Below are 16,604 nucleotides of genomic sequence, written 5' to 3'. Positions count from 1 at the left end.
TTTTGGTTCCATACGTAGCCGACCACTCTGATCTTCAAGAGGACCAAGTTTATCCCTTACTATCCTTTTGATCTTAATATACCTATAGAAGCTCTTTGGATTATCCTTCACCTTGACTACCAAAGCTACCTCATGTCTTCTTTTAGCCCTCCTGATTTATTTCTTAAGTATTTTCTTGCACTTTTTATACTCAAGTACCTTATTTGCTCCCTGTTTCCTATACATGTCATACATCTCTCTCTTCTTCTTTATCAGAGTTCCAATATCCCTAGATAACCAAGGTTCCTTATTCACTTTGTCTTTAATCCTGACAGGAACATACAATAAATATGTCTCAAAGCCATTCTCCTGCCTTCTCCCTGTAATGTCTGATGCCCTGACTAATCAAGAACCTTTTAACCTCCGACTTAAATATACTCAATAACTTGGCCTCCATAGCCATCTGTGGCAATGAAATCCAAAGATCTGTCATACTTGTTCTCATTCCTCAACTCTGTTCTAATGAGACATCCTTGTATTTTGAGCCTTTACCCTCTGGTTGAGACTCTCCCACTGTGGAAACTTCTTCTCCATGTCGACTATCTACGCCTTTCAATATTTGATGTTTTGATGATTCCTGCCCACTTTATTCTTCTGAAGTCCAGTGGATGTAGGCCCAGAGCCATCATACATTAACCCGTCCATTCCATTCCTGCAAACCTCCTCTGGACCCCCTCCAATGGCAGCACATTTTTTCTTTGATACAGGACCCAAAACTGGTCACAGTACTCCATGCAGTCTGAACAATGCTTTATAAAGACTCAGCATCACAACCTTGCTTTCATATTCTAGTCCTCTTGAAAAGAATGCTAACATTGCATTTGCATTCCTTACCACCAACTCAACCTGCGTTAACCCGCAGGGAATCCTGCAAAGTCCCTTTGCACATCCAATTTCTCACAATAGTCTATCTATATATTTACTCATTGTACTTGCCTTCAACACCACCTACCTACATATCATCTGCAATCTTGGATAAAAGTCACCACTTCTGTCATCCAGATCATTGACATATAACATAAAAAGAAATGCTTCCAACACTGAACTCTGTGGAATACTACTAGTCACCAGTAGCCAGCTTTTACTCCCACTCTTTGCTTCCTGCCAATCAGCAAATGCTCTATCCATCCTAGTATATATGATGGGCTCTTAACTTGTTTCGCAGCCTCATGTGTGGTACCTTGTCAAAGCCCTCCTGAAAATCAAAGTAAACAACATCCATTGACTTCATCTTTGTCTATTGTGCCTCTTGTTTTCCTCAAAGAAATCAAACAGATCTGTCACACAAGACTTTCCGTTGAAGGAACCCATGCTGACTTCAGCCTATTTTATCAAAACCACATCCTTAATAAGTAACTTTAACATCTTCCCAACCACTGCAGTCAGAGCAACTAATTTCCTTATTTCTGGCCCCTCCCTTTTTAAAGAGTGGAGTGACATTTGCAATTTTCCATTCCTCCAGTGCCATTCCAGAATCCAGTGATTCAATGACTTCAGCTGCCTCTTTCAGAACCCTGGAGAGCAGTCCATCTGGTCCAAGTGAATTATCTGTCTTCTGACCTTTTAGCTTCCCCATCTCCTCCTCCTTTGTAACAGCAACCACACTCACTTCAGCCTCCTGACACTCTTGAACTTCTGGCATACTGCAGGTATCATTCGCAGTCAAGGCCGACACAAAATACTTGAGCTCTTCTGCCATTTGTTTGTTCCCCATTACTACTTCTCGAGAGGTGTGATCTAATATCCACTCTTGCCTCTCTTTTACTCTTTTTATATGTGAAAAAGCTTTTGGTATCCTTTTTAATATTATTGGCTAGCTTACCTTCATAGTTCCTCTCTTTATTCTTTTTTCAGTTGCCTTCTGGTGATTCTTAAATTGTTTCCCAGTACCGTAGCTTCCCACAATTTGCTGCATTGTATGTCTTCAATTTTGCTTTCATTCCGTCCACCTTCCCTTGTTGCCATCCTCCCTTTAGAAAACTTCTTCATAAGACATGGGAGCAGAATTAGGCCATTTGGGTCTGCCATTTCATCATGGCTGATCCATTTTGCTTTTAGTCCCAATCTCCTGACTTCTCCAAGTAACCCTTCATGTCTTCACTAATTGAGCTCCTATCAACCCCTGCCCTAAACACACTCAATGGCCTGCCCTTCACAGCTGCCTGTGGCACTGACTTCCACAGATCCACCACTCTTCAGCTAAAGAAATTCCTCCTCATTTCTGTTGTAAATGAACACCACTCTATTCTGAGGCTGTGCCATCTGGTCCCAGACATCCACAACATAGGAAACATTCTCTCCGCATCCACTCTATCTAAAGACCTTTTCAACATTCAATCGGTTTCATTGAGATCCACCCTCATTCTTCTAAATTCCAGTCAGTACGGGCCCAGAGCCATCAAATGTTGCTCATACGAAAAACCTTTCAATCCCTGAATCATTCTCATGAACCTCCTTTGAACCCTCTACAATGTCAGCACGTCTTTTCTACAATGAGGGAAGTGAGGCATCACCAGTGCCTTATATAGTTCCAATATTCACCTTTGGAATAAGTCATGGATGGAGTGAATGTGGTTCCAGAGATGGTCCCACTATGGACGGGATTTATGTGGTCCCTGACAAGATCCCACCATGGATGTTCCTAGAGATGGCCCCACTGTCGATAGGACCGGGTGGTTCCAGAACTGGTCGCATCATCAATGGGGATCAGGTGGTCACACTGCATATGAGGTTTGGGTAGTTACAGAGATGGTCCCACAGTGCATGAGATACAGGTGTTGTCTCATTGCATATGGGGTTACCACAGTCCCAGATATGGTCCCACTGTGTATGGGGTTCAGTTGGTCCCAGCGAAGTTTCCACCCTGACCGAGGTTCAGGTTGTTCCAGAAATGGTTGGTGTGGATGGGGTTCATGTGATCCCAGAGATAGTCACTCCAAAGATGGGGTTTAAGTGGTCCCAGAGATGACCCTATCATGGACAGGGTTTGGGTGGCCCCACAAATGGTTCCACTGCCAATGGGGATTGGATGGTCCCAGAGATGGTTCCACCATGGCTGGGGTTTGGATGGTCCCACAGATGGAGAGCAACACTGCCCCAGCCTCAGATCTCACCTTGTGGAGCGATGCCAGCTGATCAGCCAGGGTCTCCATGTCTTCAAAGTTGTCCTCCTCATCTTCGTCCTCTGAATCCGCCTCATCTGGCAGGGCACTAGGGTAGGGATGACACTGGCGAGGGGCAAATGGCTCTACCACAATCAGCTGTGTGCCCCGAATTTCACAGCGACAGAAGGGGCAAGTGTGGCCGTCGGAATGCTAGAGGAAGAGAGGAGCACTGAGCGAATTTGGAAGAGTAGGCGGAGAGAGTAGTGAAAGAAGAATGGGGGTTGAAAAGGGTGAGAGTGGGAGGGGTTGAGAAGAGTGGTGGGGGTGAGAAGGGCAGGGGGTTCAGAAGGGCAGGTAGCATGAGAAGGGTGGGGGGTGTTACCGGGATGTGTGGCGAGGGGTGTTTGGGGTGTTTTGGGTGATGTGTGACGAGGGGTGTTTGGGGGGGGGGTGAGGGGAGTTGGGGGTGAGGGGATGAGGGGAGTTGAGGGGGTTGTTTACATACCAGCCAGGAAGTGAGACACGCGTCACAGATGAGGTGACCACAGGGCTCCATCTTCCTGTTCTTGTTGTTCTCCGTACAGATCTTACACATCTGGAAACTCGACCCCATCTCACAGTACAACTGGTATTGTTCCTGGTGGGAAAGGTCACTGCATCACCCCAGCACTGCCGACACCCCTCTGTCTCACACACTCCCCCAGCTTCTCACACCCTTCCCAGTGCCTATAGCCCCCGCCACCTCTCTGTAACACCCTCCACATCTCTGTAACCTCTTCTGACCCTCCCACCCTTCACTAACCACATCTGACCCCTACACCCCTCCGTCCTTTAGAGCCGCCCGGCCCCACGCCTGTACCTGCGACACCTGGATACGATCCTGCTGGGAAGGCTGACAAAGGGCTGTCAGATCCGGATTGAAATCCCGTCCATCAGGGTATAAGTAACTGGTGGGAGGAGCAAAAGTCAAGGGTCACTTTGTGTCCCTTGGTGGTAAAAGATTGATGGCTTCAGTGTCGCACCCACCCAGTCACCAGCTTCCCACCCCCTTTCTCAAACTTCCATCCCTTTGCCCCTGGTTTCCACCAAACCTCACGCATCCTCTCCCCCAACCCAACCCACTAGCTCGACTCCAAGGTACGTGGAGGGGCAGGCAGTGTTCAGGATTCTTCAGAAGGAGAACGGGCAAAGAAATGGCAGATACAATGCAGTGTCGGGAAGTGTATGATCATGCACTTAGGTAGAAGGAATAAAGACAGACTATGTTCTAAATGAGAAGAAAATTCAGAAAGCAGATGTGCAAAGGGACTTGGGAATCCTCATGCAGGACGAGAGTGGTAGGAAGGCAATTGCAGCACGTGTCCATTACAGTACTCATTGGAGTTTCGAAGAAAGGTGGGGGGGGGGTGGAAACTGTTCAGATATTGAAAGGCCTAGATAGAGTGCATGTGGAGAGGATGTTTTCTAGAGTGGGGGCATCCAGGATCAGAGGGCACAGTCTTAGAATAGAGGGACATCCATTTATAATGGAGATGGGAAGGAATTTCTTTATCCAGAGGGTGGTGAATCTGTGGAATTTATTGCCTCAGATGGCCATGGAGGCCAAACCATTGAGTATATTTAAAGCAGAGGTTTATTTATACCTCTTGATTAGTCAGACAATCAAATGATATGGAGGGAAAGCAGGAAAATGGGGTTGAGAGGGAAAATAAATCAGCCATGACGGAATGGCAGAGCAGACTCGATGGGTCAAATGGCTAAATTCTTCTAATACTATATATGTCATAGTCTTATAGCGCCAGCACGCTGTTCTTTTCATGACGAGTGTCGTTCCCATTACCTTTGCTGTCCTATCCCCCACTCCCCTGTTTCCTCCCTCGCGTTCCAGTCCTCCCTCCTCCTCTCACCCATACTCACAATCCCTCACGAGCGCCCTCAGTCAGGGAATGTGACAGTGGCTTGTTGTGGGGGATCGTCTGTAGAATAGTCCCGTCGTCCGTCACGTATCCAATGGCCCACTGACCCAGCTGCGTGCAGCTGAGACGGAAAATGTAACTGTGGGAGAGAGACAGTGAGAACAGGGTCAGTGAAGCAGGGACGAAGAGGTGGTTGGGGGGGGTTTGTTACTTATCGAATGGCCCACTGACTATGGGAAAGAGACTGTGACGATGGAGTCAGTGAAGGGCAAGGAGGGACAGAGGGAGGAGGGAGGGGTTTGTCACTTACCCAATGGCCCACTGACGAAGGGAGAGAGACTGAATGGATGGGGGTTGTAATGTTTTGTAATGTCTGGATGTGTGAATGTTAGTTCAATCTTTACTTTAAGCAAGACATGTACGTATGACAAGGAGGCAGAATGATGTCTGCTATTCAAGTATTTTTACACATAGCCCGTAATTGTTTTAAAAAACAAATTTAATCAATAATATATTAAGAAACATAGAAAACCTTGAGCACAATACAGACCCTTTGGCCCACAAAGCTGTGCCGAACATGTCCCTACCTTAGAAATTGCCTAAGGTTACCCATAGCCCTCATTTTTCCGAGCTCCATGTACCTGTCCAGGAGTCTCTGAAAAGACTCTATCGTGTCCATCTCCACCACCGTCGCCAGCAGCCCATTCCATTCACTCACCACTCTCTGCGTAAAAAACTTACCCCTGACATCTCCTCTGTACCTACTTCTAAGCACCTTAAAACTATGCCCTCTCATGCTAGTCACTTCAGCCCTGGGAAAAAGCTTCCGACTATCCACACGATCAATGCCTCTCAACATCTTGTACACCTCTATCAGGTCACCTCTTATCCTTCCTCGCTCCAAGGAAAAAAGGCCGAGTTCATTCAACCTGTTCTCATAAGACATGCTCCCCAATTCAGGCAACATCCTTGCAAATCTCCTCTGCACACTTTCTATGGTTTCCACATCCTTCATCTAGTGAGGCGACCAGAACTGAGCACAGTACTCCAAGTGGGTTCTAACCTGGGTCCTATACAGTTACATTACCACTCAGCTCCTAACCTCAGTCCCATGATTGATGAAGCCCAATGCATTGTATCCTTTCTTAAACACAGAGTCAACCAGCGCAGCAGCTTTGAGCATCCTATGGACTCGGGTCCCAAGTTTCCTCTGATCTTCCACACTGCTGAGAGTCTTACCATTAATACTATCATATTTGACCTACCAAAATGAACCACCTCACACTTACCTGAGTTGAACTTCATCTGCCACTTCTCAGCCAAGTTTTACATCCTATCAATGTCCCACTGTAACCTCTGACAGCCCTCCTCACTGTCCATAACACCCCTAACCATTGTGTCATCAGAAAATTTACTAACCCATCCCTCCACTTCCTCATCCAGGTCATTTATAAAAATCATGAAGAGTAGGGGTCCCAGAACAGATCCTTGAGGCACACCACTGGTGACTGACCTCCATGCAGAATATGACTACTCTTTGCCTTCTGTGGGCAAGCCAGTTCTGGATCCACAAAGCAATGTTCCCTTGGATCCCATGCCTCCTTACTTTCTGAATAAGCCTCACATGGGGTACCTTATCAAATGCCTTGCTGAAATCCATATACACTACATCTACTGCTCTTCCTTCTTCAATGTGTTTAGTCACATCCTCAAAAAATTCAATCAAGCTCATAAGGCACGACCTGCCTTTGACTATTTCTTATCATATTATGCCTTTCCAAATGTTCATAAATCCTGCCTCTCAGGATCTTCTCCATCAATTTACGAAGCACTGTTGTAAGACTCTATGGTCTATAATTTTCTGGGCTATCTCTACTCCCTTTCTTGAATAATAGAACAACATCTGTAACCCTCCAATCCTCTGGAACCTATCATGTCCCCATTGATGATGCAAAGGTAAGACATGCCAAGTCAGAGGCTCAGTGATCTCCTCTCTCGCCTCCCACAGTAGCCTGGGGTACATCTTGTCCAGTTCCAGTGACTGATGCAACTCGATGCTTTCCAAAAGCTCCAGCACATCCTCTTTCTTAATATCTACACGTTCAAGCCTTTCAGTCCGTTGTAAGTCATCCCTACAATCACCAAGATCCTTTTCTGTAGTGAATACTGAAGCAAAGTATTCATTAATATCTCAGGTATCTCCACCGGTTCCATACACTCGTTTCCACTGTCACACTTGATTGGTCCTATTCACTCATGTCTTATCGTCTTGCTCTTCACATACTTGTAGAATGCTTTGGGGTTTTCCTTAATCCTGCCCGCCAAGGGCTTCTCATGGCCCCTTCTGGCTCTCCTAATTTCTTTCTTAAGCTCCTTCCTGCTTGCCTTATAATCTTCTAGATCTCTATCATTACCTAGTTTTTTTGCACCTTTCCTAAGCTCTTCTTTTCTTCTTGACTAGATATACAACAGATATACACCACGGTTCCTGTACCCTACCATCCTTTCCCTGTCTCATTGGAAAGTACCTATGGAGAACTCCACGCAAATATCCCTGAACATATTTTGGGTATGTATGGGAAGGATGTAATAGAAAAATGGAGGTCATTTAAAGTGAAATTGTGAGGGGACAGAATCTTTATGTTCCTGTTAGGTTGAAAGGAAAGGTTAAAAGTCTGAATGAGTCAAGTGATATTGGAAACTTGGTTTGGAAAAAGAGAGAGATCTACAATAAATATAGGCAGCATGGAGTAAATGAGGTGCTCAAGGAATATAAAGAATGTAAAAAGAATCTTAAGAAAGAAATTAGAAAAGCTAAAAGAAGATATGAGGTTGCTTTGGCAAGTAAGATTAAAATAAATCCAAAGGGCTTCTACAGTTATATTAATAGCAAAAGGATAGTGAGGGATAAAATTGGTCCCTTAGAGAATCAGAGTGGACAGCTATATGTGGAGCCAAAAGAGATGGGGGAGATTTTGAACAATTTCTTTTCTTCGATATTCACTAAGGAGAAGTATATTGAATTGTGTAAGGTAAGGTTAACAAGTAGGGTAGTTATGGAAACTATGATGATTAAAGAAGAGGAAGTACTGGCGCTTTTAAAGAATATAAAAGTGGACAAGTCTCCAGATCCTGACAGGATATTCCCTAGGACCTTGAGGGAAGTTAGTGTAAAAATAGCAGGGGCTCTGACAGAAATATTTCAAATGTCATTAGAAACGGGGATTGTGCCGGAGGATTGGCGTATTGCTCATGTGGTTCCATTGTTTAAAAAGGGTTCTAAGAATAAACCTAGCAATTATAGGCCTGTAAGTTTGACATCTGTGGTGGGTAAATTAATGGAAAGTAGTCTTAGAGATGGTATACATAATTTTCTGGATAGGCAAGGTCTGATCAGGAACAGTCAAACATGGTCATGTTTGACAAATCTTATTGAATTTTTTGAAGAGGTTACTAGGAAAGCTGACAAGGATAAAGCAGTGGATGCTGTCTATATGGACTTCAGTAAGGCCTTTGACAAGGTTCCACACGTAAGGTTAGTTAGGAAGGTTCAATTGTTAGGTATTAATATTGAAGTAATAAAATGGATTCAACAGTGGCTAGATGGGAGATGCCAGAGAGTAGTGGTGGATAACTGTTTGTCAGGTTGGAGGCCGGTGACTAGTGGTGTGCCTCAGGGATCTGTACTGGGTCCAGTGTTGTTTGTCATATACATTAGTGATCTGGAGGATGGGGTGGTAAATTGGATTAGTAAGAATGCAGATGATACTGAGATAAGTGGCGTTGTGGATAATGAAGCAGATTTTCAAAGCTTGCAGAGAGATTTAGGCCAATTAGAAGAGCGGGCTGAATGATGGCAGATGGAGTCGAATGCTGAGGTATGAGGTACTACATTTTGGTAGGACTAATCAAAATAGGACATAATGGTAAATGGTAGGGCATTGAGGAATGTGGTAGAACAGAGTGATCTAGCAATAACGGTGCATAGTTTCCTGAAGGTGGAATCTCATGTGGATAGGGTGGTGAAGAAAGCTTTTGGTATGCTGGCCTTTATAAATCAGAGCATTGAGTATAGGAGTTGGGATGTAATGTTAAATTGTACAAGGCATTGGTGAGGGCAAATTTGGAGTATTGTGTATAGTTCTGGTCACTGAATTATAGGAAAGATGTCAACAAAATAGAGAGAGTACAGAGGAGATTTACTAGAATGTTACCTGGGTTTCAGCACCTAAGTTACAGAGAAAGGTTGAACAAGTTAGGTCTTTATTCTTTGGAGCGTAGAAGGTTGAGGGGGGACTTCATAGAGGTATTTAAAACTATGACGGGGATAGATAAAGTTGACGTGAATAGGCTTTTTCCATTGAGAGTAGGAGAGATTCAAACTAGAGGACATGAGTTGAGAGTTAAGGGGCAAAAGTTTAGGGGTAACACAAGAGGAACTTCTTTACTCAGAGAGTGGTAGCTGTGTGGAATGAGCTTCTGGTAGAAGTGGTAGAGGCAGGTTCAATTTTGTCATTAAAAAAAAATTGATAGATATATGGACAGGAAAGGAATGGAGGGTTATGGCCTGAGTGCAGGTCGGTGGGACTAGGTGTGAGAAGCGTTTGGCATCGACTAGAAGGGCTGAGATGGCCTGTTTCTGTGCTGTAATTGTTATATGGTTATATGCTGAAATGGACACCTCTTCCTTTTGAATCTGCTTATGAAACCAAAAGCATTCCACAATGAATAATGGTTTGGGTTCCAAATATTCCTGCATTACTTTCACAAAAGTAGGAAAGACTGGTTTGTTTGGAGCAGTCAAACTTCAAAGCAAACACAACACACTAACAAAATTGGCACTTGCTTCTCATTGGTTATTTAATTTAATTCGAAATACTTTGAGTTGCTCAGTAGACATATTCCAGTTATCTCTTGTGCAATCAAACTTGTCTACCTTTCTGATATAGCCATCCATTTCTGCTAATTTTTTTTCGTAAATTTATGATTAACTATCACCCGGTACTCACAGTTTCAGTACCCCCAGCTGAACTTTGTCTTCTTGTGTGTTTTCCCCTAGCCGTCAGTCTGGGTTTTGTATTACCATGTGCTCTTGTTACTTTTCATACACCATGTGCTCCTGTCCCTACTCCAGCCCCTGTATTACTGAGTACTCTGTCTCTCACCTGTTTCTCATTATTATCTGTATTGCTGCCACTTCTGTCTCATTGTGTTCTGCCTCTCTGTTTATTGCTCTGTGTTTTTCAGTCCTGTGTCTTCACCTCTTTGTGCCAGTGGATTTTCCTGAGCCTTTTGAGCATTTTTATCTGTGCTCTGTCTGTCCGTCCGAATATTGACTCTGCTTCTTTCCCAATTCTGGTTTTTGCATTTCTCCCGATGTTTTGATCTCTGCCTGAACTTCGACGCTGACTTTGTTTGCACCTTGGGATTTGTTATTCAATTAATATCACTGTGTGCACAGTACTGGGTCTGTGATTGGATCCCTGCTCCAGTGCCCTGACACATATTTTATGAACCCATGAATTTGTTAATTTTCTGCCTTTTTTAAAAACATAACCATTTCTCTCTTGTGAAGAAAGTGCACTGCACTTTTTTCACTCAAAGGTCACGCCAAGTGTTTTCTTTCACAACCTGAACACCTCGTTGCACTTCAACAAGTAGGTAATCATTTCTGGTGTATTTTCAACCTTAGTTGTCTCCACCGTTAAGTTTTGTTACCCCAAAACATAAAAATAATAAGAAAAAGACAGGAGGAAGGGGATTGGGGGGTGGAAAGGGGGGAATGGGGGGGTGGAAAGAGGGGGACAGACAGGGAGAGGAAGGGGATTGGGGGTGGAAAGGGGGGAATGGGGGGTGGAAGGAGAGGGACAGACAGGGAGAGGAAGAGGATAAGCATGAGGGGAGAGGGGATTTTGGAATTAATAGGCAAGTCTAGGACTAGAGGACACTGCCTCAGAGAAGAGGGACATCGTTTTAGAACAGAGATGAGAGAATTTTTTTTAGCCAGATGGTTGTGAATCTGTGGAATTCATTAGCACAGTTGTGGAGGGCAGGCCATGGGTATGTTTAAAGCAGAGGCTGATGGTTTCTTGATTACTCAAGGTGTCAAAGGTTACGGGAAGAAGTCAAGAGTTCGGGGTCGAGAGGGATCATTAATCAGCCATGATACAATGGCGGTGCAGACTAGATGGGGCAATTGGCTGAATTCTTCTTGTACATCTTCCAGTCTGATCAACACACAGAGTGCTGAAGGAACACTGCAGGTCAGACAGCAGACAGTTCCTTCACTGATGCTGTCTGACCTGTAAGGAGCACCAGGGAGGGGGAGGTTGTGGTGGAGCAGTACACACTCATTCTCTGTCACACACACACACATATTTACATGCGTGTGCACACACACTTACACACACTCATTCTCTCTCACGCGCGTGTACTCCCTTGCTCTCTCATATACACCGATAAACACTCTCATAAAGACACACACTTTACACCGCACAAACATAGACACACAGGTGCACACCACAGAGTGGATGCACCTACATTCACGACTTACTGGTGACCCTGGAAAACTACAGTCTACCTAGCAACCCACTTGAAGCTAGTTGATACATTCATCAAATATTAACACAAAGTGGTCTCCTTAACCTTGAAGATCAATCTTGAGGAGTCATTACTCAGCAGGATAATTATTGCTGGGTTTTGGAGAGTGTGTGTATGAGAGAGCTTCTCAGGACCCATGACAAACAGATCCCACCAAATTACTCTGACATCCGTGTTCCCAACATGAGACAACCAGTTACCTACTGAATAAAAGTCTGCATAGCATGGTTACCATCTGCACTAACCCAAATAGATTATTGGTTATTAACAATCAGTAACGGGTTACTAGTAGTTAACAACACCAACACGTTATCTTAATTTTATGCTGTCCCATTAAGTGGGGCTGCATAGTGCACGGGATCCCATAGGAAGGGATTTCAGAGATGGGGATGGGTATAGGGGCTGGAGGGGTTACAGAGAAAGGGAGGTGTGTAGGAATTACAGATATGGGGAGGGGTGTAGGGATGGTAGGAGGTCACAGATTTGGGAAAGGTGTACTGGTTACAGAGACAGAGAGGGGTGTAGTGAACTGTAGGGGTACAGAGGTGGGGAGGGGTGTAGGGGCTAGAGGGGTTACAGAGACAGGGCAGGTGTAGGGATGGTGAGGGGTTACAGAGACAGGAAGCCATGTTGGGGGTCACAGTGATGGACGGCGGTAACCACACCCTGTACTGAACTTTGACCTCAGCATTGGCCTACACACTCACTCCCCGGGTCCTGCCTCCTCCCAAAGCACTGAATAATCATGCTGACTCAACCCCCCCACCCCCCGCCCCTTGCTGAGTAATCCAAGGGATTCCCAGTTCCAGAATGTCCCCTGCCTGTACTCACCTGCCAGGTTTGTGGGTGAATGCCTGGAGCCGAGACTTCACCTCGTCGTAGGTGAGGAAGGCCATGTAACCAGGATGGGTCACTGCCAGTGCATTCCAGTTCTTCAGGAGTGTCATCCATGGCTGTAGGGGTCAGGGGAAAAGAAGTGGGGGACGCTTGATAACACACTCCTCCCCTCAACCCCAGCTTTCACCTTCCCCACACCCTCTCCACTCGCCCCTACCCCACTCCTCTCCCCACCTCCTGTGTTGCGGGGGTCATTTGATAGCTTGGCTGAGTAGGGGTGAGATGGGCTGTGAAGTTGAGGGGAGGTGCAGAGGCTGAGGGATGCACAGTTAAAGGTTGGAGGGCTTTTCAAGTCTGGAGCTGATGGCAGACGGGAGGGGGGTTAGAGAAGAGTGAGGGGCAGGGGAAGGGAGCACCGGTGGGGGGGGGGAGAATAGAGGGCTGTGTTTGGAATGGAGAGGCCTCACCCACCTGGAAGAGGCGAGTGAAGATGTCGAACTCGAAGACAGAGATTTGTTGGTTGCAGGTGAGGTCGATGGTGGATCGAAGTGCCATGGACTCCATTCCACCGCCAAATGGGTGGATGCGGTATAGATGTTCCCGGAAATCCGCCCACGGAACGATGCTCCTAGGGAAGGGAGAAAGGGGTGAAGGGAAGGAGAGGGGGTGGGGAGAGAAGATGCAGGGTATAGGACAGGATTTGGTGGTGGAGAAGGATGAGAAGGGAGGCGTGGGGAAGAATGGGCAGACAGGAGGCGCAGCAGAAAAGGAGAGGAGGGTTGCATGGGATGGAGTGGGTGTGGTGAGAAAGATGGAGTAGAGTAAAATGGAGGGGAGGGAAAGGCAGCAGGGAATGAGGAGGGAGTTGGAGAGAATAAGGAGGAGAGATTGAGAAAAAGGGCGAGCGAATGAGGGAGGGTGGGGTGAGGGAATGAGGGAGGGAGGGGCAAGGGAATGAGGAAAGGGAATGAAGAAGATTTAATGCTGTGAAAATTGTTCTTCATCCACACATAAGTGATTGATGTCACTTTGGTTACCACATCAAACCTCATCTGCAACGTGTCTTCTCCATACTTTAACATAAGTTTATTCAAATGCAAAAATATCACAGTAAAACAATACTCTGCAATAATACAGTACTTAATGACAATCACTATTTATCATTTCCAATTCTAACATCTCCACAACACACCAAAGCCTCTGTGAACCACCATTCTTAGAAATCACTTGTTGTACCCATGGACAACGGGAAGAAGAGCGGTGGGAGAGAGAAGAGGGGGTGTGGCGGGGAGGAGGGGCGTGGGGGAGAAGAGGGGCGTGGGGGAGAAGAGGGGCGTGGGGGAGAAGAGGGGCGGGGAGAAAAGGGGCGGGGAGAAAAGGGGCGTGGTGGGGAGGAGGGGCAGGGAGAAAAGGGGCGTGGTGGGGAGGAGGGGTGTGGGGGGAGAAGTGGGGCGTGGCGGGGAGGAGGGGCGTGGGGGGAGAAGTGGGGCGTGCTGGGAGAAGTGGGCTGTGGGGGGAGAAGTGGGGTGGGAGAAGAAGGGCGTGGGGGGAGTAGAGGGGCGTGGGGGAGTAGAGGGGCGTGGGGAGAAGAGGGGCGTGGGGAGAAGAGGGGCGTGGGGGAGGAGGGGCGGAGGGGGGTGGGCGGGGAGAAGAGGGGTGTGGCGGGGAGGGGTGTGGGGGGAGTTGGGGCGTGGGGGGAGAAGTGGGGCATGGGGGATCAGAGGGGCGGGGTGAGAAGAGGGGCGTGGGGGAGAAGAGGGGCGAGGGGGAGAAGAGGGGCGGGGAGAAGAGGGGTGTGGCGGGGAGGGTGTGGGGGGAGGTGGGGCGTGGGGGAGAAGAGGTGCGGGGGGAGGAGGGGCGGGGGGGGAGAAGAGGGCGTGGGGGGGAGAAGAGGGCGTGGGGGGGAGAAGAGGGCGTGGGGGGGAGAAGAGGGGCGTTGGGGGGGAGGGTGTGACCAAGAGGGGGAACATGTGTAATGGCTTGTTGTTCCATGGGACAGTGTGTGGGTGACTTGGTGTTGGTTATGTGAGCGAGAGAGCGAGAATGACAGAGTGAGAGTTAGAGCTCTTCTCATCTCCTACACATCCGCTTCAACACTATCCTGTCTCTTTATGCTACAGATAGACAGACACACACACACACACACAATGAACTCACTGGTTACTGAAGGACTGTCTCCAGAAGTCAGCAGCCTCTGCCTTGGTGATGGTATAGGTGTCTCCTTGATACAGACCTTCGGGAAAGATCGCTCGCAGCTCGGACAAGATGTGACTGAAGATGAGCGAGAGCTTCATCAGGTTCCGCCTGAAGGGGGTAAATGAACCACAGATCATTGGGGATGGAAAGGACAGTGAGGAAGAAGTGCCATAGTGTGGGAGGGGAGGTGAGGGCACCCCCTCTACCAGCTCTGCCCTGTCTTTTGAGAAGGGAAGCTAAAGTGTGCCAAATGCCATCTTGACAATGCTGTCCATCAGACTATCAAACCTGACTAGCTGCCATGTTGAAGGTAGTCTGACTGGTTTCATCATGGCCTGGTGGGGGAATTCAAATAAACAGGAATGTAAGAGGTTACAGAGAAATGTGGACAGATAGCCCAATACATCACAAGTACATCCCTCCTCACCATCAGCAGTATCTACAGGAGGCGCTGCCTCAAGCTGATAACATTCACCGTCTAACACCCCCTCCATCTATGCCATGCTCTCTTCTCATTACTAGCATCGGGCAGGAGGTAGAGGAACTATATTACCCATCGGGCTCCAGAACAAGCATGGATACCTTCAGTCACCCCAACCCTGAGCTGATTCCACAACTTGCAGATTCATTTTCAAGGACTTTACAACTCATGCTCTCAGTATTATAACTCCACAATTTGCTTTATTTTGCACATCGGTTGTTTGTCAGTAATTGTTCATCATAAATTGTATTGTATTTCCTATGTTCTGATAAAGAAAATTAATTTCAGTAAGTATATGGTAATATCTACATACTTTGATAATAAATTTCCTTTGACTTTCTTCAACCATTCAGTTCTAAAAACAAACTGGTGGAACTCTAGTCACTACCTCAGTACAACAAAACGGTGACCAATCGCTACCTTAGTACAACAACAGTGACCAATCACTACCTCGGTACAACAACACAGTGACCAATCACTACCTCAGTACAACAACACAGTGACCAATCACTACCTCGGTACAACAACAGTGACCAATCACTACCTCGGTACAACAACACAGTGACCAATCACTACCTCAGTACAACAAAACGGTGACCAATCGCTACCTTAGTACAACAACAGTGACCAATCACTACCTCAGTACAGCAACACAGTGACCACTTTACACTGCAATGTACTTTTTTCTGAATTATGTTCATCTTGTAAAAATCGTGGATCATTGACGTTTGAAAAGTTTTTCTTGTGAAATATCTTGTACTTGATAGTCTGTGCCTGTGAGTTTTCATTGCATTTGTTCATCCATACGACAGTCAACTTTGACTTCACACTCTCAGCATCACATTTCAGACAGCCACCAGTGACCGTGGTAACAAAAACATACCACATGTACTACTCATCCAGATGTGAATGAATGTGGAACAGTTAGCAAGTTTGCATATCACACTAAATTCAGGTCTGTTTTTGAGTGTGAAGCACGTTAAGATGAAACACAATGAAATCTTGATTATTTTGGGAGATGGGCTGAGGTCACTGTGGTCAGGAAGGATTGGATAGGTTACCAACTGTGGTCAGGAGACGTGGGACTGGTCACTGTGGCCAGGAGGGATTGGACAAGTTACCAGCTGTGGCCAGGAGTAACTACACTGGTTGCCAGCTGTGGTCAGGGGAGTGTGAGTTAATACATTTTGGACATTCAAACCAGGATAGAAGGTGTACAGTGAATGACAGGGCAATGGGATTACAAGTTGCACTGTTCCCTGAAAGTGGTCTTGTAACTAGACAGGGTAGTGAAGACCATATTTAGCATGCTGACCTTCATATATCAGGATGTTGAGATTAGGGTGTAGGGGCATTGTGTTGTAGTCAACTAATTTACTGTTGAGTCCACTCTTGGAATATTGTGTGCAGTGTTAGTCACCCTGTTACAGG

General features: G+C 46.4%; 1 protein-coding gene across 6 annotated transcripts in view; it reads right to left on the bottom strand.

Annotated features, from left to right (window-relative positions):
• Positions 1–16,604, bottom strand: part of cblc (Cbl proto-oncogene C, E3 ubiquitin protein ligase) — a 52,926-nt gene that overhangs the window by 11,370 nt on the left and 24,952 nt on the right. For all 6 annotated transcript variants that reach the window (XM_073054750.1, XM_073054759.1, XM_073054723.1 and 3 more), the window contains exons 3-9: positions 14,654–14,800; positions 12,968–13,124; positions 12,491–12,612; positions 5,061–5,198; positions 4,003–4,090; positions 3,649–3,780; positions 3,153–3,353 (exon numbers count right to left, since the gene is read on the bottom strand). In XM_073054750.1, the coding sequence (XP_072910851.1) occupies positions 3,153–3,353; positions 3,649–3,780; positions 4,003–4,090; positions 5,061–5,198; positions 12,491–12,612; positions 12,968–13,124; positions 14,654–14,800 (985 nt within the window). The remainder of the gene's footprint in view (positions 1–3,152; positions 3,354–3,648; positions 3,781–4,002; positions 4,091–5,060; positions 5,199–12,490; positions 12,613–12,967; positions 13,125–14,653; positions 14,801–16,604) is intronic.

The sequence above is a fragment of the Hemitrygon akajei genome, chromosome 1, assembly GCF_048418815.1.
Source record: "Hemitrygon akajei chromosome 1, sHemAka1.3, whole genome shotgun sequence".
Lineage (NCBI taxonomy): Eukaryota > Metazoa > Chordata > Chondrichthyes > Myliobatiformes > Dasyatidae > Hemitrygon > Hemitrygon akajei.
Note: the sequence above shows the minus strand (reverse complement) of the source record. Positions and strands in the feature narration are given on the sequence as shown.